At 43.3% G+C, this 23567-nt stretch overlaps 1 protein-coding gene across 1 annotated transcript in view; it reads right to left on the reverse strand.

Annotated features, from left to right (window-relative positions):
* Nucleotides 1-6483: 6483 nt before the first annotated feature.
* The window catches only part of ric3a (RIC3 acetylcholine receptor chaperone a), an 88573-nt gene continuing 71489 nt past the window's right edge, over nucleotides 6484-23567 (reverse strand). Inside the window, exons 4-7 of the mRNA XM_041196639.1 lie at nucleotides 20623-20707; nucleotides 20082-20175; nucleotides 8017-8162; nucleotides 6484-6959 (exon numbers count right to left, since the gene is read on the reverse strand). Coding sequence (XP_041052573.1) covers nucleotides 6484-6959; nucleotides 8017-8162; nucleotides 20082-20175; nucleotides 20623-20707 — 801 coding nt within the window. The remainder of the gene's footprint in view (nucleotides 6960-8016; nucleotides 8163-20081; nucleotides 20176-20622; nucleotides 20708-23567) is intronic.

Here is a 23567-nt window from a genome sequence, read left to right on the forward strand (position 1 = left end):
ACACATTCACAAACCCATCACTCTCAACTCACACATTCACAAACCCATCACTCTCAACTCACACATTCACAAACCCATCACTCTCAACTCACACATTCACAAATTCATCACACTTCCACAAGAATCTCATACCTCAAAGAACAACGCCACTAACTCTCACATCTCCATCAGGCTCATATCCTCTCGAGCTTGCATCCTCATCCCGTCCATGGCACCACTCACTACACAAACATTCCATGCGGTGCCATGTGTCCTGCTCACACTTTCTCCATCTGTTTTCATGCAAGAGAAGCTGGCTCACAACAGCAGGGAGAGGTCCCAAACCGGGGGTGGAGTGGCCCATGTTAGGCCCCTCACTTGCTTTGAGGAGCGTGCCATTGCGCTGACTGGGGAGGATGTGGACCGTGCCTGCAGCAATGATAACCACCCTGGTGAGGATCCTGCATCACATCATCCCTCTCTCAACATAAATGTGAGTGCTCTCTGTCATACTTTTGACTGTACTGACATGCACTAATTATCTCTACTTCGATTCACAGGGAACTCTGTCAAATGACCAACAGCCAGCCAGTCCCTCAGCTCCAGCCATGTCCTCACCTCCAGCCAAGAGGACTCCTCCTCCATTGAAGAGCTGGAAATAAGCAGCCTGGAAGACCCGTCACAGCGCTTACCCACATCCTCCATTAGCACAGAGACACACACCTCGGTGGGACCTAGATCTAGAGCAGGCTTGGGTTCATAATCTGGTGGTCACCGCACGGACATGTGTCCACAGCAGGAGGAGGAAGGTTCATCCAAACTCCCTGGCACACGAAGGACAGCTGGGAAAGAGGCATCTGTGAAGTCCAAGTCAGATGTCGAGCTTCGGATTCAGCCTTACAACTCATCCTGGAGAGTCAGCAGAAGGTGTGGGAACATCACACACAACTGTTGGAAGCCCTCAACAGAATGACAAGCAAGTCAGAGGAATGCATCCACCTGCTCTCTGATGAAGTAGTGCCCGCATGTGCATGTATGGAGACCTCCATGGGGAAGATGGTGGACACCATGGAGACCCTGGTCCAGCAGAGCACAGAGATGCAATCAGAGCTGCATTCCATCATGGTATCCATGGGTGAGTTCCTGCAGTGGCAACACAAGAGGGAAATGGGCACTTCAATGTCCCTCCAGGTGCTCCTTTCCTTCAAGGAGTCAGGCCACAGCCTTCGTGCACCTGAAGGGAGGAGAAGCGGCAGCTGGACACCACTGGGTCATCTATTCAGGAATTTCAGAAGCTCTCTTCTCCTTCCAAGTCCCCTTTTCCTGTGACCCCCTCAACCTTGCCCTCTGTCACCACAGAGAGAGAAGCCGGTCCACAGGAGGACAGCCAAAGCAAGCCAGATCCCAAAGGCCTCAGCTCTCCAGAGGATGCATGCCAAAGTCATCAGAGACAGCAGCGCCAACCATTGCACAGGCTGTCTCCACCCCCGCTGCGGGTGTCAGGGCAGCACCTAGAAGTCTAAGACGTTCAAAGGTTACGAACTTCTGATTACAGTTGGTTGCACGGGCGAACACATTTTGTCACTTTACATCTGAAAATATATTCACTTTCACTGAATAATGTGTAATGGTTTCTTTCTGCTACATTGACAGGCTTCACAAGTCCTCCTACTGCATCACCCCACACCCCACTATCAGTTCTGCTGCACGCAGCCGGATCACGAGTGATTCTGGAAGGAGAAGTGTGTGTGTGTCAGGCCTCTCGTAGCCTTGTGCAAGCCCACTTGTGCATATCCTTCCAGCATCACACTCATCTCAATGTCCTGAGAATTTTCAATGCTGTCTGCTAGGGTTTACTTTCAGTTCTCCATCTGAGCTGACCTGCATCTCCGCCCACTCACTCTTCACACTCCCATGCAGCACCTGTTCTTGCCCACCACGATTTTTGTTTCACTTTCAATTTAGCCAGCATGGTGCATCTAACAGTTTTCTTCAGGTCCCCCATCCTTTCCCGCATCACTGTTGACTCTCCTGGCATCAACTTCTACCTACCCTCCACGACCTACCAGCCACAAACCTTTTCTATCGGGGATGTTCAGGTGAATATGCACATTCCCTGCCCTCCCGGAAATCCCACCCCCATCCACAATAACGTCCCCGACTTCCTCCTTCCCACCTCGGGGTCTTTGTCTGCCCCCGAGTCCCCACCAACCACCCACGCCGTCCCTTCTACCGATACTGTTTCGCCTTCACCCTCCCACCCTACCACCTCACTCTGCCCTCCGTCATTCTCACCTTCCATCCTACCATGACCAACCTCAGCTTGCACCCTAGGAGACAGTCATGGATTCAACAGAGCCCACCCCCCAACCTTGCACATTCATCTGGACATCCCCTCGCTCTGGACTCCTTCCCACCTTGGAATTCTTCCCCCCGTGGAACACATTTCCCCCAGACTCCACCCTTGCTCCCCCCTTAGTCCTTTCCCCTTCCTGACTCCTTCCTCCCCCAGGACTCCTTCCCCTCTCTGGACTCATTCCTCCGCCACTGGACTCCTTCCTCCCCCTGGGCTCCTCCCCCACTTCGGACTCCTTCCTCCCACTGGACCACTTCCCCCCCTCTCTGGACATTTTCCTGCCCTGGGACTCCTTTCTTCCCCTGAACTCCTTCCCCTCTCTGGACTCCTTCACGCCTTCGAACTCCTTCCCGTACACCTTCCTCCCCCCTTACACTTACCTCCCCAGTTGGTGTCTTCTCCCCATTAGTCCCTCCTCCCCCATACTACCCCCAATCTCAACCCCCAACACCTTCAGTCCCCCTTCCCAACCTCACCCCTTCCCAACCTCACCCCCTCTCGACACCTTCGTTCCCCCCTCCCAACCTCACATCCTTCAACATACCTTCCTCTTCCAGTCGAACCTAGAACTTCCTATCTCACCCCCCTTGTACATCTTCCTCTCCCAAACACAGCTGAACCTTCCTCTCCATCCTCTTAATGATCATTCATTATGAACAGATACTCAACAATGACTTTTCACCTTCCGTGAGCTGCTTTGCAGTGGAGCCATGTCCATAAGAATCCACCCAGCATTTGATAGACATTCCTCCAGGGTCCTGTTGCTGTTGAGCTCCAGCATCTTTTGCTCCTTGTGAGCAAGGCCCTGATGGTAAGTCCGCACTTCTGCACGTCACACTTGTCAAGACGTGTTCCGCGCCGGCGTGTTTTCCCTCTAACGTGGGCAGACGATCCAGCAGCGGTGGGGGGGGGGAATGATTCTGGTGGGCAGGTCTTATAATGATATGCAGATGTATTACAATGAAGTTCCCAACATGCGGTGGCAGAAAACGCAGCCAACCATTGATGGGCAGAGTGGACAATTACAAACTGGTTTCACGATGTCGTGAAACCGATTTTTGGCTTCTCGTCATATTGTCCGCTCACGCCGCCAAACACGCTCAACAATAGTGGGCACAGACAATTCTGCCCATAGACATTCCCCTTCTATTTCTTTCATGACTTCATCAAAAAAATCAAATTAGGTGTGTTAAATGTGACTTACTCTTTACTAACCCATGTTGGCACTTTCTGTTTTTCAATGTTTAACATTAGCATGAAAGTATTGCCAAAAATTGTGACATAAGAACTAAGATATGTGACGAGGAAGAATGTTCATAAATAATATATGTATTTGTCTACTCCAGAATGCTAAAACAAAATGTGTCAACTAAAATGTCAACAATCTAAATTTGGAAATTCTGATTGGAGAAGTTCCAATGGTGCAGCATTCCCCCTGATTCTCCATAGAAACTAAATTTCACACGTGACACATACTATATCTCATTCCAAAATTACCACTATACCAATCCATGCAAAAATACTATATATTTCACAGTTGGGAAATCTGTTAACAAAGTTGCACACATGCTCTCGGAAGATCTGCCCAAGAAGATTCAAGAAAAATATGCTGTTTGTGGTGTTCCTAATGTGGCCTTATGACTCAGAGCACAAAGTTGAATGTGCTACACCACAATAGAAGAAAATACACCTGGGGCAGGATTTTGCCCTTGGCGGGAGTGCTCGGGAAGCCAACCACCACCTGCAATCGGCACCGCACTGCGATTTTACGTGGGCGGGCCAAGTAAGGCCTAGCGTGAACTTCGCGCATGCACATGAAAGAGTGCTTCAATCTCCCTGAGGCACGGAGCTGCCTCAGGGAGATGAAGCACTCTTTAAAAAAACCTAATGTACAAAATAAAAATGTCATAAGACATGTCCCCTCATGTGGCTCTGTCACATGAGCAGGGACATGTTATTAATTAAATTTAAAAATTTTTATTTTGTTTTTATTTGCTTTAGGAAACATCATCCCATCCGTGGATGAGGCTTCCTAAAAAATGCAAAGGTCGCTTGGCCTTTTTGCCTGCCTGCCAACTGTTAGGTTGAATAGGCAGTGAAAAATTCAGGAAAATTGTTAACTTGATGGTCTTAATAGGCCATTTTAATTGTCGGCGGGCGCGCTGCTGGCTGCAGCACGAGCCCGCCAACCTAACTATTGCGGGACTACACGATACCGTCAGAATGCTCACCCAACGTCATCACGCATCATTTTACGCATGGGTGTGTCGGGCATGTGCTCGCATGCCAAGGGTAAAATTCCGCCCCTGGTTCTCTATGATGTTATTTCAAGGAACGCAGTTCAATCAATCATTTCCACTGTTCCACTAAAATTGAGTACACCTGATAAAGAGTGCTGTTAATCTTTGCTGGTTTCCACTCCTATCAACACCGTTAACAAACTGTGTGCGTTTGTTTTAAAAGCTGATAAACACCCAAAGTGGCTATACTGTCACTTATTAAAATTGGCACTTTTGAATGTACAGGGATGTCGGTGAGCTTGTGCTTGTTATTTATCTGGGGATTGACCACAGCCTATAATATTCTTTGGAATAAACTGCAGTGGCCTTTCTACACTGAAGATTTTATAATAGGATTCTATGTGTGACACACCCTTTTGAACAAGGTTACGGTTAATCATATTTACTGCACTTCCAGAAGCTGTTACAAGTAAAATGTTTCAAAAGCAAAGGCAAGGTGGAGGAATCAGCCTACTTTCAGGCATGACAATCACTAGGCCCTAAATTATGCAGCCTTGAAAAAGTAAGCACATTACTTACTTTTGCTGTAACCTATGGAAATAAACAGATACTACCTTTATCCAGTCGACAAACTGTGATGTGAAGATCATTATGGGACCAGGGAACTATTCAGTGCCTTGCTGTGTATTTCATTCCTTAACAAACACTAAACGTACCTCTAAAGGTAGCATGACAGAATCAGTGCATGGGGATAATTTTAAACTCACTGAGCAGAAAATCCATGGGATTGGCTAGAGTCAATCTGCCTAAAACTACTTCATTGACTTCAATAGTAAGATCAGGCCGTGTAGTAGATCAGCACCCATGATACTGTCAGCTTCACAAGGTTAGATAACATTGCCTCCATTATTCATAGAATTCCACTGAAGGTGCAGCATTCTTTGCATTTGTCTTCGTGAGCTGCATTTGTATAGCATCATCAAAGCAATACAAGTTTCTTGTTCAAGAATGCAGCTGAAAGGATGGATCTAGAGCTGTGCTGAATGAGGTACAAACTGATGGCCTGGTGCATTGCTGAAATATAACTGACAGAATGATGGTGATGGACTTATGCTAGTAAAATGGATGGATCTATGCTGGTAGAAGAAACAACATAACATAAAGTATTTGCAGAATATGAGCTAGTTTATTGATGAATCTGATTAAAAAAGGACACCCTGAACTATAAAGAACATTCTTTTGAAAGAAGTCCCTAATCCAGGAACTCCATAATTTTTCTAAATGTCACATTTGTTCATTTATTTCTATTAAGCCTAGTTGTGAAAAAGTAAAACAAGGGAATTTGGAATTTACTGGGAGTAAATATCATGATTGCACATCATAAGCAATCCTGAAGGACTTTAACTAGTTAAGAGTTCTAAAGTTTACAGGAGCCACATGCTGTTTCCTCAAAGTTTCTCCAAGGCTCAAGACAGGAGGATGATGGAGCTGTTAGTTTGAAGATCTGCAAATCTGCCCCTTAACTGCTGAGGATCAGAATGTAATAATGTTATTCCTTGTGTTTTGTAGCATTGGTGAAAACATGATATACTTTCTCTTTCACTAAGCAGCCTTACAATGAATTATTGTCATGAATAAAATTTTAAAAAGTTGATAGAGCAAAATAGGAGGGTTTAAAGACAGAAGGGAGAGTGCCTAGGTAACAGGCACTCTAGACCAATACATCCAGACCAATAACTATAGAGTAAAATAGATTTTCCTAACAACTATGGAAGATGAAACACTGTGGAAGAGTAGAGTGTGTATTAGAAGATACCTGTCTATTGTATAATTTAACTCACTGGAAGACATGATATAGCTGGTTAACATGTAACAAAGGGATACCATCTTAATGATGCTGCTTACTAGTTACTCTATCACCATCTTGTTGCGCTTTCGCAGTACACCTTTATCTTCGTATGTGATTTTCTGCTGCTGTTCACTGACAGGAATGTCCACATTAGATTCATCTCTGACTTGGTCATCATCATCACTGAGTTTCTCAAAGCTGATGTCAAAATTCTCTGCTATAATAGCTGGGTCATCACTTTCGTGGTCAAAATACTCGCAGTCTTCACACTGGAGGTCTTCTGCTTCAATACTGTCATTATGGCTACTCATACCAATCTGTGTGCTTTGCTGATGGTCTGATACTTGATATTTTTTGTTTTGTCTAATTTTATCTTCCATTGTTTCCCTTGAGGAACAGTCATCTTCTATTGTGGCTATTCTTTCTGCCAACTCCTCTGCAGAAAGCTCACTAGACTCAGAATAATTGGGGTAGGTGTCACACGGACAGCAGCATTCAGATTCACTGTAATTCGGGTATGTTTCCTCAGGATAACCTTAGGAAAAGAAATCCAAAGTTATTGGTATTAAAACTATCGCAAACCTAAATTATTATCTCATTTTGGATAGCATCTAAAGTGCAATCTGTTTTTTCTAACATTTTGCTTGAAATAGGAGCACGTGTCAATGAATTTATAAATTGAAGTGGTCCACTAAAATAAGTTCTGACTCTAGGTAGGTTAAATTGGGCCATGTGGTGCCCACTTTTTTGGTACTATGTCGGTTTCTAAGGCCCAAAAATAGTGGTCAGGAAGCATGTGCACACTGAGTCATATTGGGGAAGGACAAACAAGAAGTGTACTTTACCTACACCTGAAGCAAGAATTAAGCAATTTGCATATGCAAATAATGGACCTACAACCTGCTTCTGGTCACTGCTTCAACTTGGATTTGTCAACCCTAAGCATCAGCCAAATAAAAAAAAGAGTCCTCACCACAATTGCTGCCATTCCCGGTCCCGAGATTCCCCCATGTCCGCACAATAAATTCCTTCCTTTCCCCAAACCATAACAACCAGACCATGCAATCTTCTTTCCCCACCCCTTTCCACAGCAAACTCTACCTCCCTTCCACCCACCCCACCAGCAAATTCAGTGCCCTCCCATCTCCCTCCCCAGCTCCCCCAACAGCAAATCCAAGGTCCCTGATCCATGTATGCATGGGTCCCCACTTCATCATATCCCATATATGGTTACTTACTCTATTAAGCGTTTACATTACTTTTTAATTCTGATAGGTGACTCTTTAAGGCTGTCCTTGTGTGCTGTATGGCACCCCCTGCTTTATGTAATGTGGAATTTGCAAGGCAAATCCAGATTGGGAACTGGAGTTCCATACCAAATGAAGACCATTGGGTTTACCCTAATTGGTACAAGCAAAATTTCACTGTGCTTCAGCCCTAGTGCTGACACTGTGGGATCAGAAAATGCGCCCTTATGTTCACTAATAGTGCAAACCTCCAACTAGACTGCTTCAGTGCACCTACTCTGAATTAGTTTATTGAACATGCATTCATTGCTGTATGTGCTCTAAGTGTTAAAGATTTTTCTCTACCTTCCCAATCCTCCATGTATGGGGATTCCTCTGCCTCTTTCTCAGGGCTGATGCCTTCAATGAGTTTCCCCTTTTTAATGACCCTGGTGATTTCCTTCAGATGTCTCAGTAACTTTTCTTCCTGTTCAGTGGTAACTTTGGTAATCCTTCAGCACATAAAATAAAAGAAAATTGGCATTCTATTAAGACGTGATTCAGTAGCTCACTGTTAGAACATTTCCCTCAACATCCCCAAATATTGTATCGCCTGTCCAACACCAGTACAGCATTAAAGGAAAACAATTTAGATAATTGGAGAGGGCATGGGGTTAGAGATGGGGGAGAAGCTGCAAAGTGATGGTGGCTCGCGGTTAGGATGAGAGTGAGCTGAGAGATAGTTGTGGCAGAAAGGAGAGGGAGGTGACAGCTGCATGGATGAATTTTTGACATAAAGAAATCCATGAACTCCTTCCATTTGGTGATCAAGGTAAGGTGCTGTAGGCCCAAGGGAAGAGCGTCAGGAGAGTCTTTTTAATCACAAAGGGATTGTTGTTGCCCTTTAGGATGATCCTGGAGCCGAGGAGGGTTTAACTTTTTTATGTATTTGCCCACAGGATGTGGATGATGCTGTCTAGACCAGCACTTATTGCCCTTCCCTAATTGACCTTGAGGTGGTGGTGGTGAGCTGCCTTCTTGAACCGCTGCAATGTCTTGTAAGAACGCCCACAGTGCTGTAAGGAAGTTCCAGCATTTTGACCCAGCAACATGGAGGAATGGTGATATAGTTCCAAGTGAGGATGGCATGTGGCTCGGAGGGGAACTTGAAGGTAATGGTGATCCCATGCATCTTCTGCCCTTGTCTTTCCAGATGGTGGAGGTTTCTAGGTGCTGTCAAAGGAGCCTTAGTGAGTTGCTGCAGTGGCTTTTGTGGATGGTACATGCTGCTGCAACTGTGGTGGAGAGACTGAACATTGAAAGTGGTGCTTGGGGGTGCCAATCAATTGGACTTACTTGTCCTAGATGGTGTCCAGCTTCTTAAGTGTTGTTTGAGCTGCATCCATCCAGGTAAGTGGAGAGTATTCCATCACACTCCTGACTTGTGCCTTGTAGATGGTGAATGGGTTCTGGGGAGTCAGGAGGTGAGTTACTCGCTGCAGAATTCTGAGCCTCTGAGTGCTCTTGTAGCCACAGTATTTATATGGCTAGTCCAGTTCAATGGTGACCCCCAGGATGTTGATAGTGGGGGATTCAGTGATGGTACTGCCATTGAATGTAAAGGGGAGATGGTTAGATCCTCTCTTGTTGGAGATGGTCACTGTGAAGAACAAAGCATGATATCCCTTGACATAGTCTAGTCACATTGAATCATAGAATTGTAGAACAGTACAAAAGGGAAGAAAGTCATTCAGCCCAGCATGCCTGTGTTAGATTTCTGAATGGCCTACAATTAGATCCATTCCTTTGAATGTTCCTAATATTTAAAATTATCTTTTTTCCATCTATTTCTCCATTTCCTTTTTCAAAGTTGTGGATTCTGCTTGTAATGTTGGCTCTGGTAGAGAATTTGAAGCCCTAACACGAAAGGAAGACTTGCATTTATAAAGCGCCGTTCAAGACATACCAAAGCCCTTTGCAGGTGGTGAAATACTTTTGAAATATAGTCACTGTTTTTATGTTGGAAACAAAGCAAACAATCTTTACAGCAAGCTCCCACAAACAGCAATTTGATAATGACCAGACGATCTGTTTTGGTGATGCTGTGAAAAGCCTCTTTTGCATTTGGGAATCATTTCAAATTTACGTCTTCCAACTACTAACTCATTGACCAGTGGCAATGATTTCCCCTTATTTACTTTATCAAAACCCTTCATAATTTTATACTCCTTCTATTCCTTTTGTTCTATTAAATCTCCTCCTAACCTTCTCTGGCATAAAGAAAAAAGTCAGTGGAGTATATTTTCATTTTCATTGCCGAGACATCCAGCATTACCTGGATGAAGCACAGAAAAGAATATCTGGCAAGGGGGGTTGCAAACCACTTATGGAATCCATGATTTTTCTTCAATTAGTTCCTGGTGGACTCTGTTCCTGGTACCAGCACATCGTCCTCCTCACCAGACTTCCCTCTCTGCAGTCCACCTGGGTGATGCTTAAAACCCAAGAGGTAGATTAGAAAATCCACCCCAATATTTGTCTAGTCTTTCCTCATGACTGAAGCCTTTCAATACCTCTTAACAATGTTTCTTAAAAGGGAAATGTTTTCTCAAGGGAAGTATTTTTTTCTATCTTAAAACTTATCTTTCACTTTATATTAAAAAAAAGCCCAGCCACCATCATCCTTTCACTGCCTGTGAACTTCAACGTCTTGGACTGTTTGTGGGATCTGCACCCGAAGTGTTAAAATAGCTTTACAAGGATGTTTTGTGAAACAGGCTTAAGGCAAGGGTGTAAAGTGAAGGAAAATGTGAAGATCTTTCATCTACGGCTTGAAGGTCTGAGAATGCAGAACACTGTGGCCAGGATTTTTCCAATGGCGGGCAGGGGCGGGTGCAGAGCCGATTGCAGCCCGCAATCAGCTGCATGGCGCCATTTTACGCGGGCAGGCCAATTAAGACCCGCCCAGCATAATACGCGGCTGGTAGTGCTCATCGCTACCTGTGCAGGTGGGGGGAGGAGGAAGAGTTGGGGCCAGGGTGTGAAAGAGTGCAACCTCCCCGAGGCACAGAGCTGTGGACAACAATTGAATAAATGATGTAAAGATTTATTTAAACATGTCCCCTCATGTGACAGTGTCAAAGAGTTGGGGCATGTTTGTAAATTTATGATAATTTATTTATTTATTTAATAAAAGTTTCAGGAAACCTCATCCCACCCGTGGATGAGGTTTCCTGAAAAACGTGAAAGTTGCTTGGGCTTTTCGCCTGCCCACCAACCTTAAAGTTGGAATAGCAGCACTCTTAAGTGCTTCAATTAATTTCTTAATGGCCTTAATAGGCCGTTGACATTTCGGTGGGCACGCAGCCAACTCTGGCATGCACCTACTGAATGAAACATCGCGATGGCGCGTAATGACATCGGGACGCACGCCCAACGTCATCATGCGTCATTTTACTCGTCGGTCTGTCGGGCCCCTCATGCAAGTCAACGGAAATATCCTGCCCTGTGTTTGTAGTAATAAAGTGATTGAAGAGTTTAAATGGATCATGTAACCATGGTGTTACAATCCCCGTGAGGAAACCCAAAACCAAAATAACCATATTTACTGACTGGTCCCCCAAATGAAGAAATTACCAACAAGATTCCACATTTTGTAGCTTTTACTTTAACATGAATTAGAACAAATACAGATTATATATGAATTAACAGGCAAATGATACTTCAAATAAGATGATAAATTTCACTTCAAATAGTCAACACAACAAAGATGCATCTTACGCATCAACAAGCACTCACCTTACTCCCGCACAAAAGAGGCACTAAGTAGCTACACAGTTCAACAATATGCTATTCTTTATTCATGCAGCGTAGGTCAGGAGTCCTTTCCAACAGCAGCTTTCAGTTTCTAGTGTCATGGGTACAATTATCATCAGCAACACACACTTCTATGAACTCTCGCTGCCTTGCACCATGACAGTCTTGATGGTGTAGCTTTCCAGAGTTCCTTTTCAACCAACCAATAAAAGCGCGGTTCACGATTTGGCCAATTCTGGGAATACCAGCTCTTTGGCGTCACAGAGCTATTCACACAGCTTTCCAGGTTTTAAGCTTTTTTAGCCAGCTTCCACAGTACCTCCAAGAGCTCTTGTCTCCTTTTCTGCCAAACAGAAAAACTGACTATTCCCAAAAGTGACTTGCTTCTTTTCCTCACAAGAATTTTCTGTGTTCCGCTTTGTCTGTCTACTTTCTCTTTGTGTCTGCATCTATGCACTGATTGCATTCACCTTCCAGCTCCTCTGCGTGTAGCTCTCCTTTGTGCCTGTAGTTTTCCTTTGTGTCCTCTTTCTTAACTTCCTTCCTGTTGGTACTACTTCCAGGTCAAGGGTCACCAAGTTCTTGTTATCCATGAAAATTCCAATTGATCCCTTTACAATTGATGCAAATTCTTAAAAGTCTTTTTCAAATATTCTTTAAAACAACTACAGATTCCACAGACATTTTAAAGAAATTACAAATTTTCCTACTGTACTGCTTCCGAGTCAAATTTAATCACAATGATAACAAATATTTAGAAGAGATTGAGATGGGCTAAGTTTATTCTCCTGGCTCTATGCTGATATATCTGAAGTCACATTATGTGTCTTTTGGATGCATTGTGATTTAGTGGTAGTATACATAGAATGTAGAGGTCAAAGGTGGAAATGGGATATGACTTTTGAATAAACCACTGTATTCAGCATTTACACTGGTTTTTTGTAATGTACCCAAGTTCTTATAATGAATAAGGAACTCAATAATAAAGAATTGCTTTATCATACAGGAATCATAAAGTATGATTTGCCTGAGTATCCCATGTTGGATTGTTTAATATAAACTCATTAAAGACCTGATCGTGTGGTTGTTGCAACTGACAGCTATGTGCCTTGGTGCTTAGAGTCGCAGAACAATCTAGAACTGGAAAGCAGTCCCAATATTGGATAGCTCTGCATTGCTTGTATGTTGGCCTGTAGTAACAACAGGCCTCAGCAGTGGATTGAATGGACAAAAAATGCCAGAAATTCTTGGCTGGTGTGGTAGCATCTGTGGAGAGAAAATCAGAGTTCCCATTTCAGGTCATTTCATTAGAACTGAAAGATCATAACCTGAAATGTTAACTCTGTTTCTCTCTGCACAGATGCTGTCTGACCTTCTTAGTATATCTCGCATGTTCTCACTTTATTTCAGGTTTCCAGCATCCCCAGTATTTTCCTCATGCATTCAATGGAGTTTCTCTGTGCTTTTCAAAAGTACAGTGGCTATATTAACATCTAGGACAGGGGCAGGCAGTATCGGCAGCTGCTAGAGGTTTAAGATCAGGAGCAGCATTTGGGGCAGGACCAACGGCTGCAGAGGCCACATGAAGTGGCAGCAGATTTACTCAGAGATCAGGAGGAGCAGTATCTAGACCGGGAGCAGGAACAGCAGAGAATTCCTATGCTAGACTAGCTTTTCACTTAAGTGAAAACTATCTGCAAGTAATAATTGTTCATACCATCCGTTAGGAAACCCAAAAATACTTACCGAAATTGGGAGTTTGGGAACTATAGTTCCTGATGGGCCTCGGGACTTCTACGTAGGCACCTGCCGCAGTATGGCTGCACATGCGCAGTTCATTGAATTCACCGGCTTTCGGCCAGGAGCTGGTCCTGTGCACGTGCACAGAAAATAAAGGAGAAAAGTGAAATAATGTGAAACTGCAGGTCAGATGATCTGAATTGGAGCGTCATTCGAGAGAAGGTGTCCCAGGGAGCAGGAAACAGAGAGGGGGCCAGGGAGAGGGTCCCAAATCAAGAAGGTGGTCCCAAACCATGGGGTGGGGCAGAAAGGAGTCCCAGAAGAAAGTCCCAGGCACGGACAATGACAGAGATCAGAGATAGACCCCAATGAGTCAAGATAAATGACACAAGCAGAGAAAAAAGGGTCCAAGTTAAAGAAAGAGCTGCAGGGTGCAGACTGGAAACAAAGTGGGCTTTAGAGAAGCCCTGAAGATCTGAGAGGGCAACCAAAGGTTGGTGGCTCTGTGCTATGGGCCGTAAGGGCAAATGTACCTTTTTGGAACGATGGTGTTCTGCTTGGCATGGCCGAAGATCTGAAAGTGTGCTTGGAAGGTGAAGCGCGAGTGTACTCGGAGATCTAAAGGAAAGGAATCCCGGAAAGTGAGATTGACACCCTGGAGGTGCATTCTTGTTGAAGCTGTCCAAGTGGGGCGACTTTTGGCAAAAACTCAAAGATGAGTTCTTCAAATGTGGAGATTGGAAACCCTCGTGAGAAAGACAGAGTTTCAGTGAGACTGGTTGGCTCACGGTGTGACAAGCATATTGGTGAGTTGTTGAGAAATCCATAGAATCTGCTTTGGTTGCATCTGTCATTTACTTTGGAGTGTAGCGTGTCTGTCCACAGTTCGCCAGTTGGTTCACATGTAATGCATACTTACCCTGAATATTAGAGTATACGATAGATATAGTAAATTGTTTTATCTTTCTGAATTTGTATGTGTCCATAAATATATAGCTGGGGTGAAGGAATCATGAATATTTGAATCATTTTCTTGTGTTTGTATTGAGATCTTTCCACCCTTTATGTCTGATGTAATATAGTTTTCTTGTTTAATAACCGTTTTATTCTTTGTGTTAAAAGCTCATCAGCAGACTCCTGTGAATTTGTTCAGTAACTTTCCTCCACAGTTTCTAAAAAAACTAAAAGTTAGGATCTATCAGATTCTGGGATCTGACTTGTCCAGTAGTAACAGCTGGAATTGTAACACCATCACACACCACTAGAGGACATTATATGCAAGACTTGATAATGCAAATATTCTGCAAACTGTATGAATAGATCAGTAGAGGGCACTCCAAATAGAACCCTTATTTATTAGTTTCATTTTATGGATCTTCCAGCCTTGTTTCATTAAAGTAAATTGATCTGTCAAATTTTGTTTGATAATGTTCCTGTGAAGCACCTTAGGACTTTTAGTATGTAAAAGACACTATAAGTTGTTGTTGTTCTGAACTTTATAGTGCTAATTGTTTGCTTTTCATTTTCAAATATTCTAATGAATGAATTGTATTTCTTGCTGCTAGTAATTTTTAATGGCATGATAAGTCATAATTATTGACAAAGAACCTGTCTTGCACTGAAAGTTAAGCTTAACAAGTATAGAGTAACATTCCTTTAGATTTTAATTACTATTGAAGATATTAATTATTGTTCAAGATTTTAAAAAATGTATTTTTTACTTTTCCTTTCATCTCTCTCTGTTAATGCAATTTTTATTTTCCCCTCTTTATTTTGCTTTCTGTATCTGATTTAACATTGATTTCATTATTACAACTAACACTTCCTGGTTCAGATGCTGTGCTGCTCATTAAGAATACTTCAATCTGATTGGTTAAGGAGATACACAATTGCTTGCCCTGTTCATATAGATCCCAGGTGCTCTGTAGAGGGTGCTACAATTCTTGACAGCTGGCCGATCAGAAGTTCCAGTAAAAAACGCCCATATAAAGTTGTTAATGGGTAAATGCAAGTGGAACTAACAGTGGCACAAAACCCAGACCATTGTGCCAGGCTGAACCAAGCTGTTTGAAAACTGTCCTATTTGACTCCAGGCTCAGTTTCCAATCCCACATCCTGTCCGTCACAAAGAATGCTTTCTTCCTCCTCCATAACATCACCTACATCCTGGGCTTTATAAATAGAGGCAGGGAGTATAAAAACAAGAATGTAATTGGGAATCTTTATTAAATACTGGATCAGCCTCTGCTGGAGTATTGTGTCCAACTCTGGTCATCACACTTCAAAGAAGGATGTGATGGTGTTAGAGTGGGTGCAGAAAAGATTTACAAGAATGCTTCCATGGATAGATTGGAGGAGATGGGGCAGAGAAGGTTGACTGGAGATTTAATAGAGGTGTTCAAAAATCATGGTCTGGATAGATTAGATGGGGAGAAACTGGTGAAAAGGTCGAGAACCAGAAGGTACCAATTTAAGGTAACTGAGAAAAGAACCAAAAGTGACAAGAGTAAAAAGCTTTTTATCCAGTGAGTGGTTAAGATCCAGAATGTACTGCCTTAGAGAGTGCTGGAGGCAGATTCAAACATGGCTTTCAAAAGGGAATTGGATAATTATCTGAATAGAAAAAAATTGTGGGCTATGAAGTAGTCCATGCCCGAATGCAGCAAGACTTGGACAATATCCAGGCTTCGGTTGACAAGAGACAAGTAACATTTGCACCACACAAATGCAAGGAATGACCATCTCAAACAAGAGAGAATCTAACCATCACCGCTCAATGGCATTACCATTGCTGAATCCCCCACTATTAACATCCTGGGGGTTACCATTGACCAAGAACTGAACTGGACTAGCCATATAAATACTGTGGCTACAAGAGCAGGTCAGAGGCTAGGAATCCTGTGATGAGTAACTCATCTCCTGACACCCCAAAGCCTATCCACCATCTACTAAGCACAAGTCAGGAGTGTGATGAAATACTCCCCACTTGCCTGGATGAGTGCAGCTCCAACAACACTCAAGAAGCTGGACACCATCCAGGACAAAGCAGCCCGCTTGATTGGCACCCCATCCACAAACATGCACTCCCTCCACCACCGAAGCACAGTGGCAGCAGTGTGTACCATTGACAAGATGCATTGCATGAACTCACCAAGCCTCCTTAGACAGCACCTTCCAAACCCACAACCACTACCATCTAGAATGACAAGAACAGCAGACACATAGGAACACTGACACCTGGAAGTTTCCCTCCAAGCCACCCACCATCCTGCCTTGGAAATATATTGCCGTTCCTTCACTGTCGCTGGGTCAAAATCCTGGAACTCCACCCCTAACAGCACTGCAGGGATACCTACACCATGGACTGCAGGAGTTCAAGAAGGCACCACTTTCTCAAGGGCAATTAGGAATGGGCAATAAATGCTGGCCTAGCAACACCCACATCCTGTGAATGAATTTTTAAAAATGCTGAGAGGCTCTTGCAGACAGCCGGCACAGGCATGATGGGCTGAATGACCTCCTTCTGTGCTGTAACCATTTAATGCTTCCATAACTTACTCCATCTACCGTGAAACCCTGAAACAGAATCAATTGCTCCAATGATTTCCTTTGCCAGGATCCAATAATCCCACCTTCCATAAACTCCATCGTCTCCAAAGCTCCACTGCTCATATCTTATTCTGCATCAGGTCCTGCTTACCCATCACCCACTGTACTTACAGATCTACCACAGAACTCCAAAGCTTGAGATTTAAAGTTGTTGTCCTTCCTTTAAATCCCTCCCTACCTCCATAATCTCCTAAGGCCCTACAAACCCCACCCGGCAAAAAGATCTTAGTTCCTCTAACTCTGTACTATTATGCATTCACCCTCTCTTCATTCCATAATTGTCAGCGATCCCTTCAGCCACTTAGGTCCCACTCTTTGAAATGTCCTCCATAAACTCGTCTCCCTCTAATTTTCTCTTTCCTCATTTACTCTCCCTCTTTACAACTCATTTCTCAGATGAGAATTTCTTCTTTGGCTCAGTGCACATTTTCATAATACCTCTGTGAAGCACTTTGGGATGTTATCCATGTTCAAAATGCTATATAAATGCAAATTGTTAAATTGACACACACCCTCTCATATTCTTGTCTTCAGATAATGAAGAATAAGTGCTCTATCAACGTATAAACTAAAGTTCAGGTGTATTAAAAATGAATAGGAGACAGTAATGGAAAATCAGTACTGTAGATTTCCCTTAATTGAAGAACTTTTAACTGCATTTCCTTAGATATAAAATACAAATTCACAACAGTTCATTAGCTCTGTTAGTAATACTAAATATGGACAAGCATCTGTAACAAAAAATTTGTATGTGATGTTTCATATGACTCCTATAAATGTTTTAATCTCTATCTCAATGCGTGATGAAGAACTAGGAACATAATTCTTTTGAAGTTCAAAACTGGAATAAAGGAGGTCAAAAGATGTATTCTATAATTGAATAAAATTTATCTGAATGTTGCCCTGATAAGATCTACAAGCTCATTTTCTTCAATTGGTTATTTCCAGGACAATTTCAATCAAAATGTATTTGCAAATGATTAATGCCTTTGAAGTAACATTTTGAATAACAGATATGATGCATATCTTCTTTAACCTGTAGGGAACCAGTCAGAAAGGGGACACATTCAATTGAGAGATTTCTCCCAGCGTGAAATAACTACATCACATAAACAGATATCAAAAACATGCAGGGTGGAATTTTCCCAAGCAGGTGAAGGCGGGTTTGGGAGTGTATGGAGCAGCAAAATTGCAAATAATGGCAATGGGTCAGGATCCTGATATAATCCCACACCATCCAGCTTTCCTAGGGGGTTCATTGGGAGTGCATTGGGGAACACCTGTGGCCAAGGCAGGAAGCTAGTTGAAGCACTTAAGAGGCAATTAGGGAATCAGCACAAAATCACTCCCCTTTCCCAACAGTGCAGGAGCTCCACGCTGTGTCTGCAACCTGGTAGATTGGAGAAGGCAAGTGCACAGCAGGAAAATAATTTTTGAGTGAAACTGACAAGCTTCAGTCACACTGAAGAGCTCCGGCCATGACCAGGTGCGATGTTGTTGGTCAAAGCGCTCCTTCTGTCAGAGACTGCATCACTGCTTGACAGGTGATTGCCAGCTGCTGGGAAGGCAATTCTCCATCGAGCACTTCACCCACCTTCAGCCACCCTTCCCTGCTGCCAGCTTTCAGAGTGGCACAGGAACAGCTTATGCAGCTCAACCCTGTCCACATTTGCTTATGGCAGGCGGCTCTCCACCGCTAGCTACTTCACCAGCAGCAGCCACCTCCTCAGCGGTCACGTGCCCCTCCAGAGGGCAGAGGGGAAGGCCACCGAGATCTAGCTGGAAGGAAGCGGAGCCCCCAGCACAGTATCTACAGGCAGAGGATCCGTTCTCTCGACATGTCCAAGCATCAGTGTCTCAGGAGGCTCAGGTTCTCATGGCAGCTCACTGCTGACATCTGCAGTTTCATACAATAAGATCAGGTGGGCACACATTGTCAGTGGCTGACAAGGTGCCTGTTGCTGGAGACCCAGCCCCTGCTGTGTCTGCTTCTAGCCAAATTGTGTGCTCCCTTCTCCTTTAAGAAGAGAAAGCAAATCAGTGTGAGTGCTGGTAATGGTTTGTGTGCGGAGGAGGAAGGACACCATTTGTAAAGGGCAATAGACAAATATGTGTGTTAACTGGTGAGATGGGGATGGGAAGTACTTGGAGAGGGAGAAATAAGTGGAGCTGTAAGATGTGTTGACCTGAGGTGTGCCGTGCAGGAGAATGCTGGCAAAGTCAGAGTATGGGACTTGGCGCCTTTCCCACTCTCCTGAGATCCTGGATCCTCCCAGTGCACTGTCCCCAGATTGGAGGGAGCACACTTCTGCTGTTGACTTCCTTGGCTCTTCCATCCATTCCTGCTTGGTTGGCAAGATTATCCTCTTCTTCCTGTCCTTTGGAGAGCTTAGCTCACTGCAGCCTCTCAAATCACTTAGCTGAACCCCCAGTAAGAGTGTGGATAAACGAACTGTGGGTGCTGCAGCCTGAAAAATCCAACTGCTGCTGAGCTTTTCTAAAACATGCTCTGGTCCCTTTAAACAGAAATCTTTCCTCTGACACAATCGTCTGCCCTTCCTGATTGGTTGAGGAGCCTGGAGGCAGCCTCTTCTTCCTTTTGCAACAAAAACAAAACTTGCTGGAAAAACTCAGCAGGTCTGACAGCATCTGTGGAGTGAAAGACAGAGTTAACGTTTCGAGTCCGTATGACTTCTTCAGAATGAACGTTCGTTCTGTAGGAGAGTCATACAGACTTGAAACATTAACTCTGTCTTTCTCTCCACAGATGCTGTTAGACCTGCTGAGTTTATCCAGCAATTTTTGTTTTTGTTTCAGATTTCCAGCATCTGTAGTATTTTGCTTTTATCTTCTTTCTTTTGCTCTGCTAATGAGTAACCGAAAGAGCTCCTAATCCAAAGGTTGGATTGCATGACCCGAAAATGGTCCCACTATTGCTCCGGAGACTAAAGTGGTAAGGTTCTAACCATAGACTTTTGGACTATAACAAATCAATCACACTAACAAATAGGAATAAAAACATAAAAGAATTATATTGCCTGGGCTTTATTGACTAGATTTCCAAGGCATGTGAGCTGCATTTCAGACACCTCTTGATTAAGGATTAGAAGCCCTAGTACATACTTCAAAATGTATTTGAGAATCTTGTTAGCAACCACTGTATTTAAGCAAATACACCTTCAGTACTTTAAAATGATAAGAAGTAATTCAGTTTTTGAAATGTTACTAAAAGACCACTGTAATCATATTAACTTATTATTTCTTACTTGTCTGATTCACTTCCCATTTTCAATACCAATTTCTCCATGGCCACTTCAGTCTCTTTCAGCTTTTCTTGAAGCTGAGCCAACTCGTAATCAGCTGCAAAACATATATCATGTTAGTATGTCATTCCTAGCAGATCTGGCTAAACTATATTCTTGCAGTATTGCTACCAGCTGCTACAGTACAAAGTGGGGCCACCTCCTTAAAGCGCTTAGCCCCTAAATAAATCCTGGACACACTGCTGTTGGCTGTAGCCTATATTAGATTACATTTGGTATACATACTTTTGCTTCATTGGCTAATCCAAATCTAAAGTTAGAATTAAATGAATACTACAAGGTTGTTTGGAGCATCTCTGCTATTGGTGATCTAATGATGGCTGGTCACACTGAATTTAAAGGTGAACTATAAACAAATATGCATCTTAATGTACATAACAAATCAAACTGAAAATGTGATCAGTAATTGATTCTGTCCAGTTCATGGTAGGAAACTGTGCCTCAATTTGATTGATGCTGAGAATGTTAAACAATATATACATACTAATTTTCCGCTTCATGTTCCCAGGTCTTGAACCTGTACATTTCTCCCTTACTTTGGGACTAGAGGTGCTACCTTTGGATGAGATCTGAAAGATACAAAAAAAAAGTTAATGGAAATGTGGAACTATGTAATATTAAAAAGCCTATATCAACAAGAATGCAAAGATCCTTGCTCATGCAGCAATGTGACATTGACTCATAGCAGTTTTTTGCTATATCACATCCTAACTAACACCGTCTTTAGGACTTTCACAGAATGTACAGTCGAGAGAGGACATTTTGGGCCTGAACTCCCATGGAGTGGCAATCAAAGTCGAATTGCTACTCCGCTCCTACTTTCCTACCTCGAATTCTAGGCGATCCTATCTTGCCCGACATTCCGACTCAGGCCAGGCAAGTGAGGCAGCGGTTTCCTGGGGTCCTCTGTTGAAAGCTGCAGAGTTGGACGCAAAGATACCACACCCGATTTTTTATTCCACTGGCTGCTCTAAATCAGGTGAGTTTAAAGGTCCAGCTGCTTGCAAACCAGGGAGAAGATAGGTTTGCAAGGTAAGTGGGTAGAATTTGATGGGGGAGTCAGTGAGCATTCGGTGGGGGGGCAGGGTGGGGGTGTCGGGTTGGCAGTTGTGAGAGGTTCAGGTTGGGCAGATGGCTGAGTGTCCAGTTGGGGCAGTGGGGGAGCGGGGGGAGTCCCCTGGGAGTTTGGAGGTGTCCCGTGGGAGGTGGGCATCTCTGGCATAAGTACTTCGGTGGTGAAGAGACTCTGCTGGAGGTTTGGGGGTTAGGCTGAGTCCCATGGTGGGGGGGGGGATTATAGTCGAGGGTGCATTGGTGGGAGGGTGGGGGGTGTGCCCTGGAGTCCTGTGGGGTGAGGTGTAGTTGGGGGTGGGGTGGGGAGCATCTCCTCGGGGGCAGTCAGAGAGTGGGAGGAGTCTCGTGGGGGGCAGTGTGGGTCTCTACAATTGTTCCCAGAAGCTAGAATTGGTTCTAATTCCTCTAACCTTTTCAGGGTAACTATTGATGCAACACTGTCAGAACCATCCAAATTTTGAGATTTAAATCACATTTTCGGATGGTTTCCAGTGCAGGGCAATTGCCCATCAGAAGTTTGCACTTCCCGGGCAATTGCCGTGCAATCATTACCAGGGAACTTCCGGGGTGGGGGTTCCCAACGCATGTTAAGGATACCCTGCAGGTATACTGCCCTGGAGCTTGGGAGTTACGGCCCTTTATATACTTTGTCCCTGTTGGCTGATCAAATGCAATGGCAGACAGAAGTACTTGGGAAAGTTCTCTTTTAAATGATTTGATTAATTCATTCAGCTAGCCACCAATTTTTTAAACACATTAATGAATGATTACCAGTTCATTAATTTGCACAGCAGCTGATCACATGTTGATTATGAATGAATAAGAACATTAGTTAATTTTATTTTGTCCACCCAGAGAGACATTACAGTCCCCTCACTAAAGCATTTAATTGTTTCTTAAAGGAATTCAATGGTTTTTGCATTCCAAATATTACTAATTATGTGAATAAACAATTCATTATATCAGTTCTAAATTTTCCATTTTACCGTAATTTTTTGGTTTTACTTTTTCCACAATTTTAATACATTATATACCTTTGGGGTATCAGATGAGACATTAAACTACTCTCTCTGGTTAGTGTAAAAGACTTATTTCCAATATCTTGTAGAGCAGCTGCAGAGTTGTCCCCTTGCCTTATGTATACCTCAAACAACATCACTAAAACTGATTATCTTCATTGCTAATTTGTGGGACCTTTCTGTGTGTAAATGAGTTGCCACATTATCCTACATTATAACATTGAATACATTTCTAAACTACTTCATTGGCTATAGACTGCTTTAGGATGCCCTCCAATTGTGAAATGGGTTATGTAAATGCAAGTTTTTATTTTGTTTCTTAAGGATCACTATTTACTCACCTTTTAATGCTGAAAAGTCCAAAATTCTTCAGCGCTTCTTCATATCTGAGATACTGAAGATCAGCCTTCTGGCTCTTTGAAAAGCCTCTAGTGCTTCTTTGATGCCTTCCTTGCAATGGAAATAATACTCAAGGTGTGGTCTGAGTAGAGTACTATGCAGCTTAACATGAATTCCCCTAACTTTGTAAACCACTCTTTTGGATAGGTAGTTCTGAATTCAATTTACTTTACGGATTGCTTCTCTGCAGTGGTTGGACACACTGACTGTGAGCCTGTAGGTCTGATTCAAATTCATCTTCGGTTATTTCAACACAATTCATGGGGTGCATTGTTGCTCATTTTGCTTCTTATGTGTAATTGTTTACATTTGTCTGTATCGAAGTTTCATCCGCCATTGTTCTGTCAACTTGCATGTTGGTTAGGGTCTTGTGCTTTAATACTCATCAGCCTGTTATTTGGTGTGAATTCTTTGTAATGAGCAGAAAAGTATAAACTGGTTATTGCAGAATTGAAAACCTCCATCTATTTTGTCCAATTAATTTTGTGCTTCCTGAGCTGCTGCCTCAGAATCAACTGCCTTTCCTCATTTGCAGATTTGCTAATTTTCAAGTCATTGGTATAAATTAGAAACCAGTAATTGTCCCAGTGGATCTACTCATTCCCCCTCCACCTCTCTTCTCATGCACCCTTCGCTAATATCTGGTGCTTTCTACCTTTCAACTGATTTGTTATCCATTCTTAAACTCCACCACATTGAGCTTAACTAGTGACCTTCCTTGGAACTTTGGCTAATGCCTTTTGGAGATTTCCACAGTCCAACTATGTTGCTACTTCACCAAAAGTCAAGGAGATAAATCAGGCAAGACCTTCCCCCCTCTGAACTCATATAAACTTGTGTTTACCATATGGTATATAGGCTATAATCAAATTTACTCCTGATTATCAATTCCATTATTTTACATGATTTAATAGTAAGACTAATGGTTGTCCAGTTG

This window comes from Carcharodon carcharias, chromosome 10 (assembly GCF_017639515.1).
Source record: "Carcharodon carcharias isolate sCarCar2 chromosome 10, sCarCar2.pri, whole genome shotgun sequence".
In the NCBI taxonomy this organism is placed as follows: domain Eukaryota; kingdom Metazoa; phylum Chordata; class Chondrichthyes; order Lamniformes; family Lamnidae; genus Carcharodon; species Carcharodon carcharias.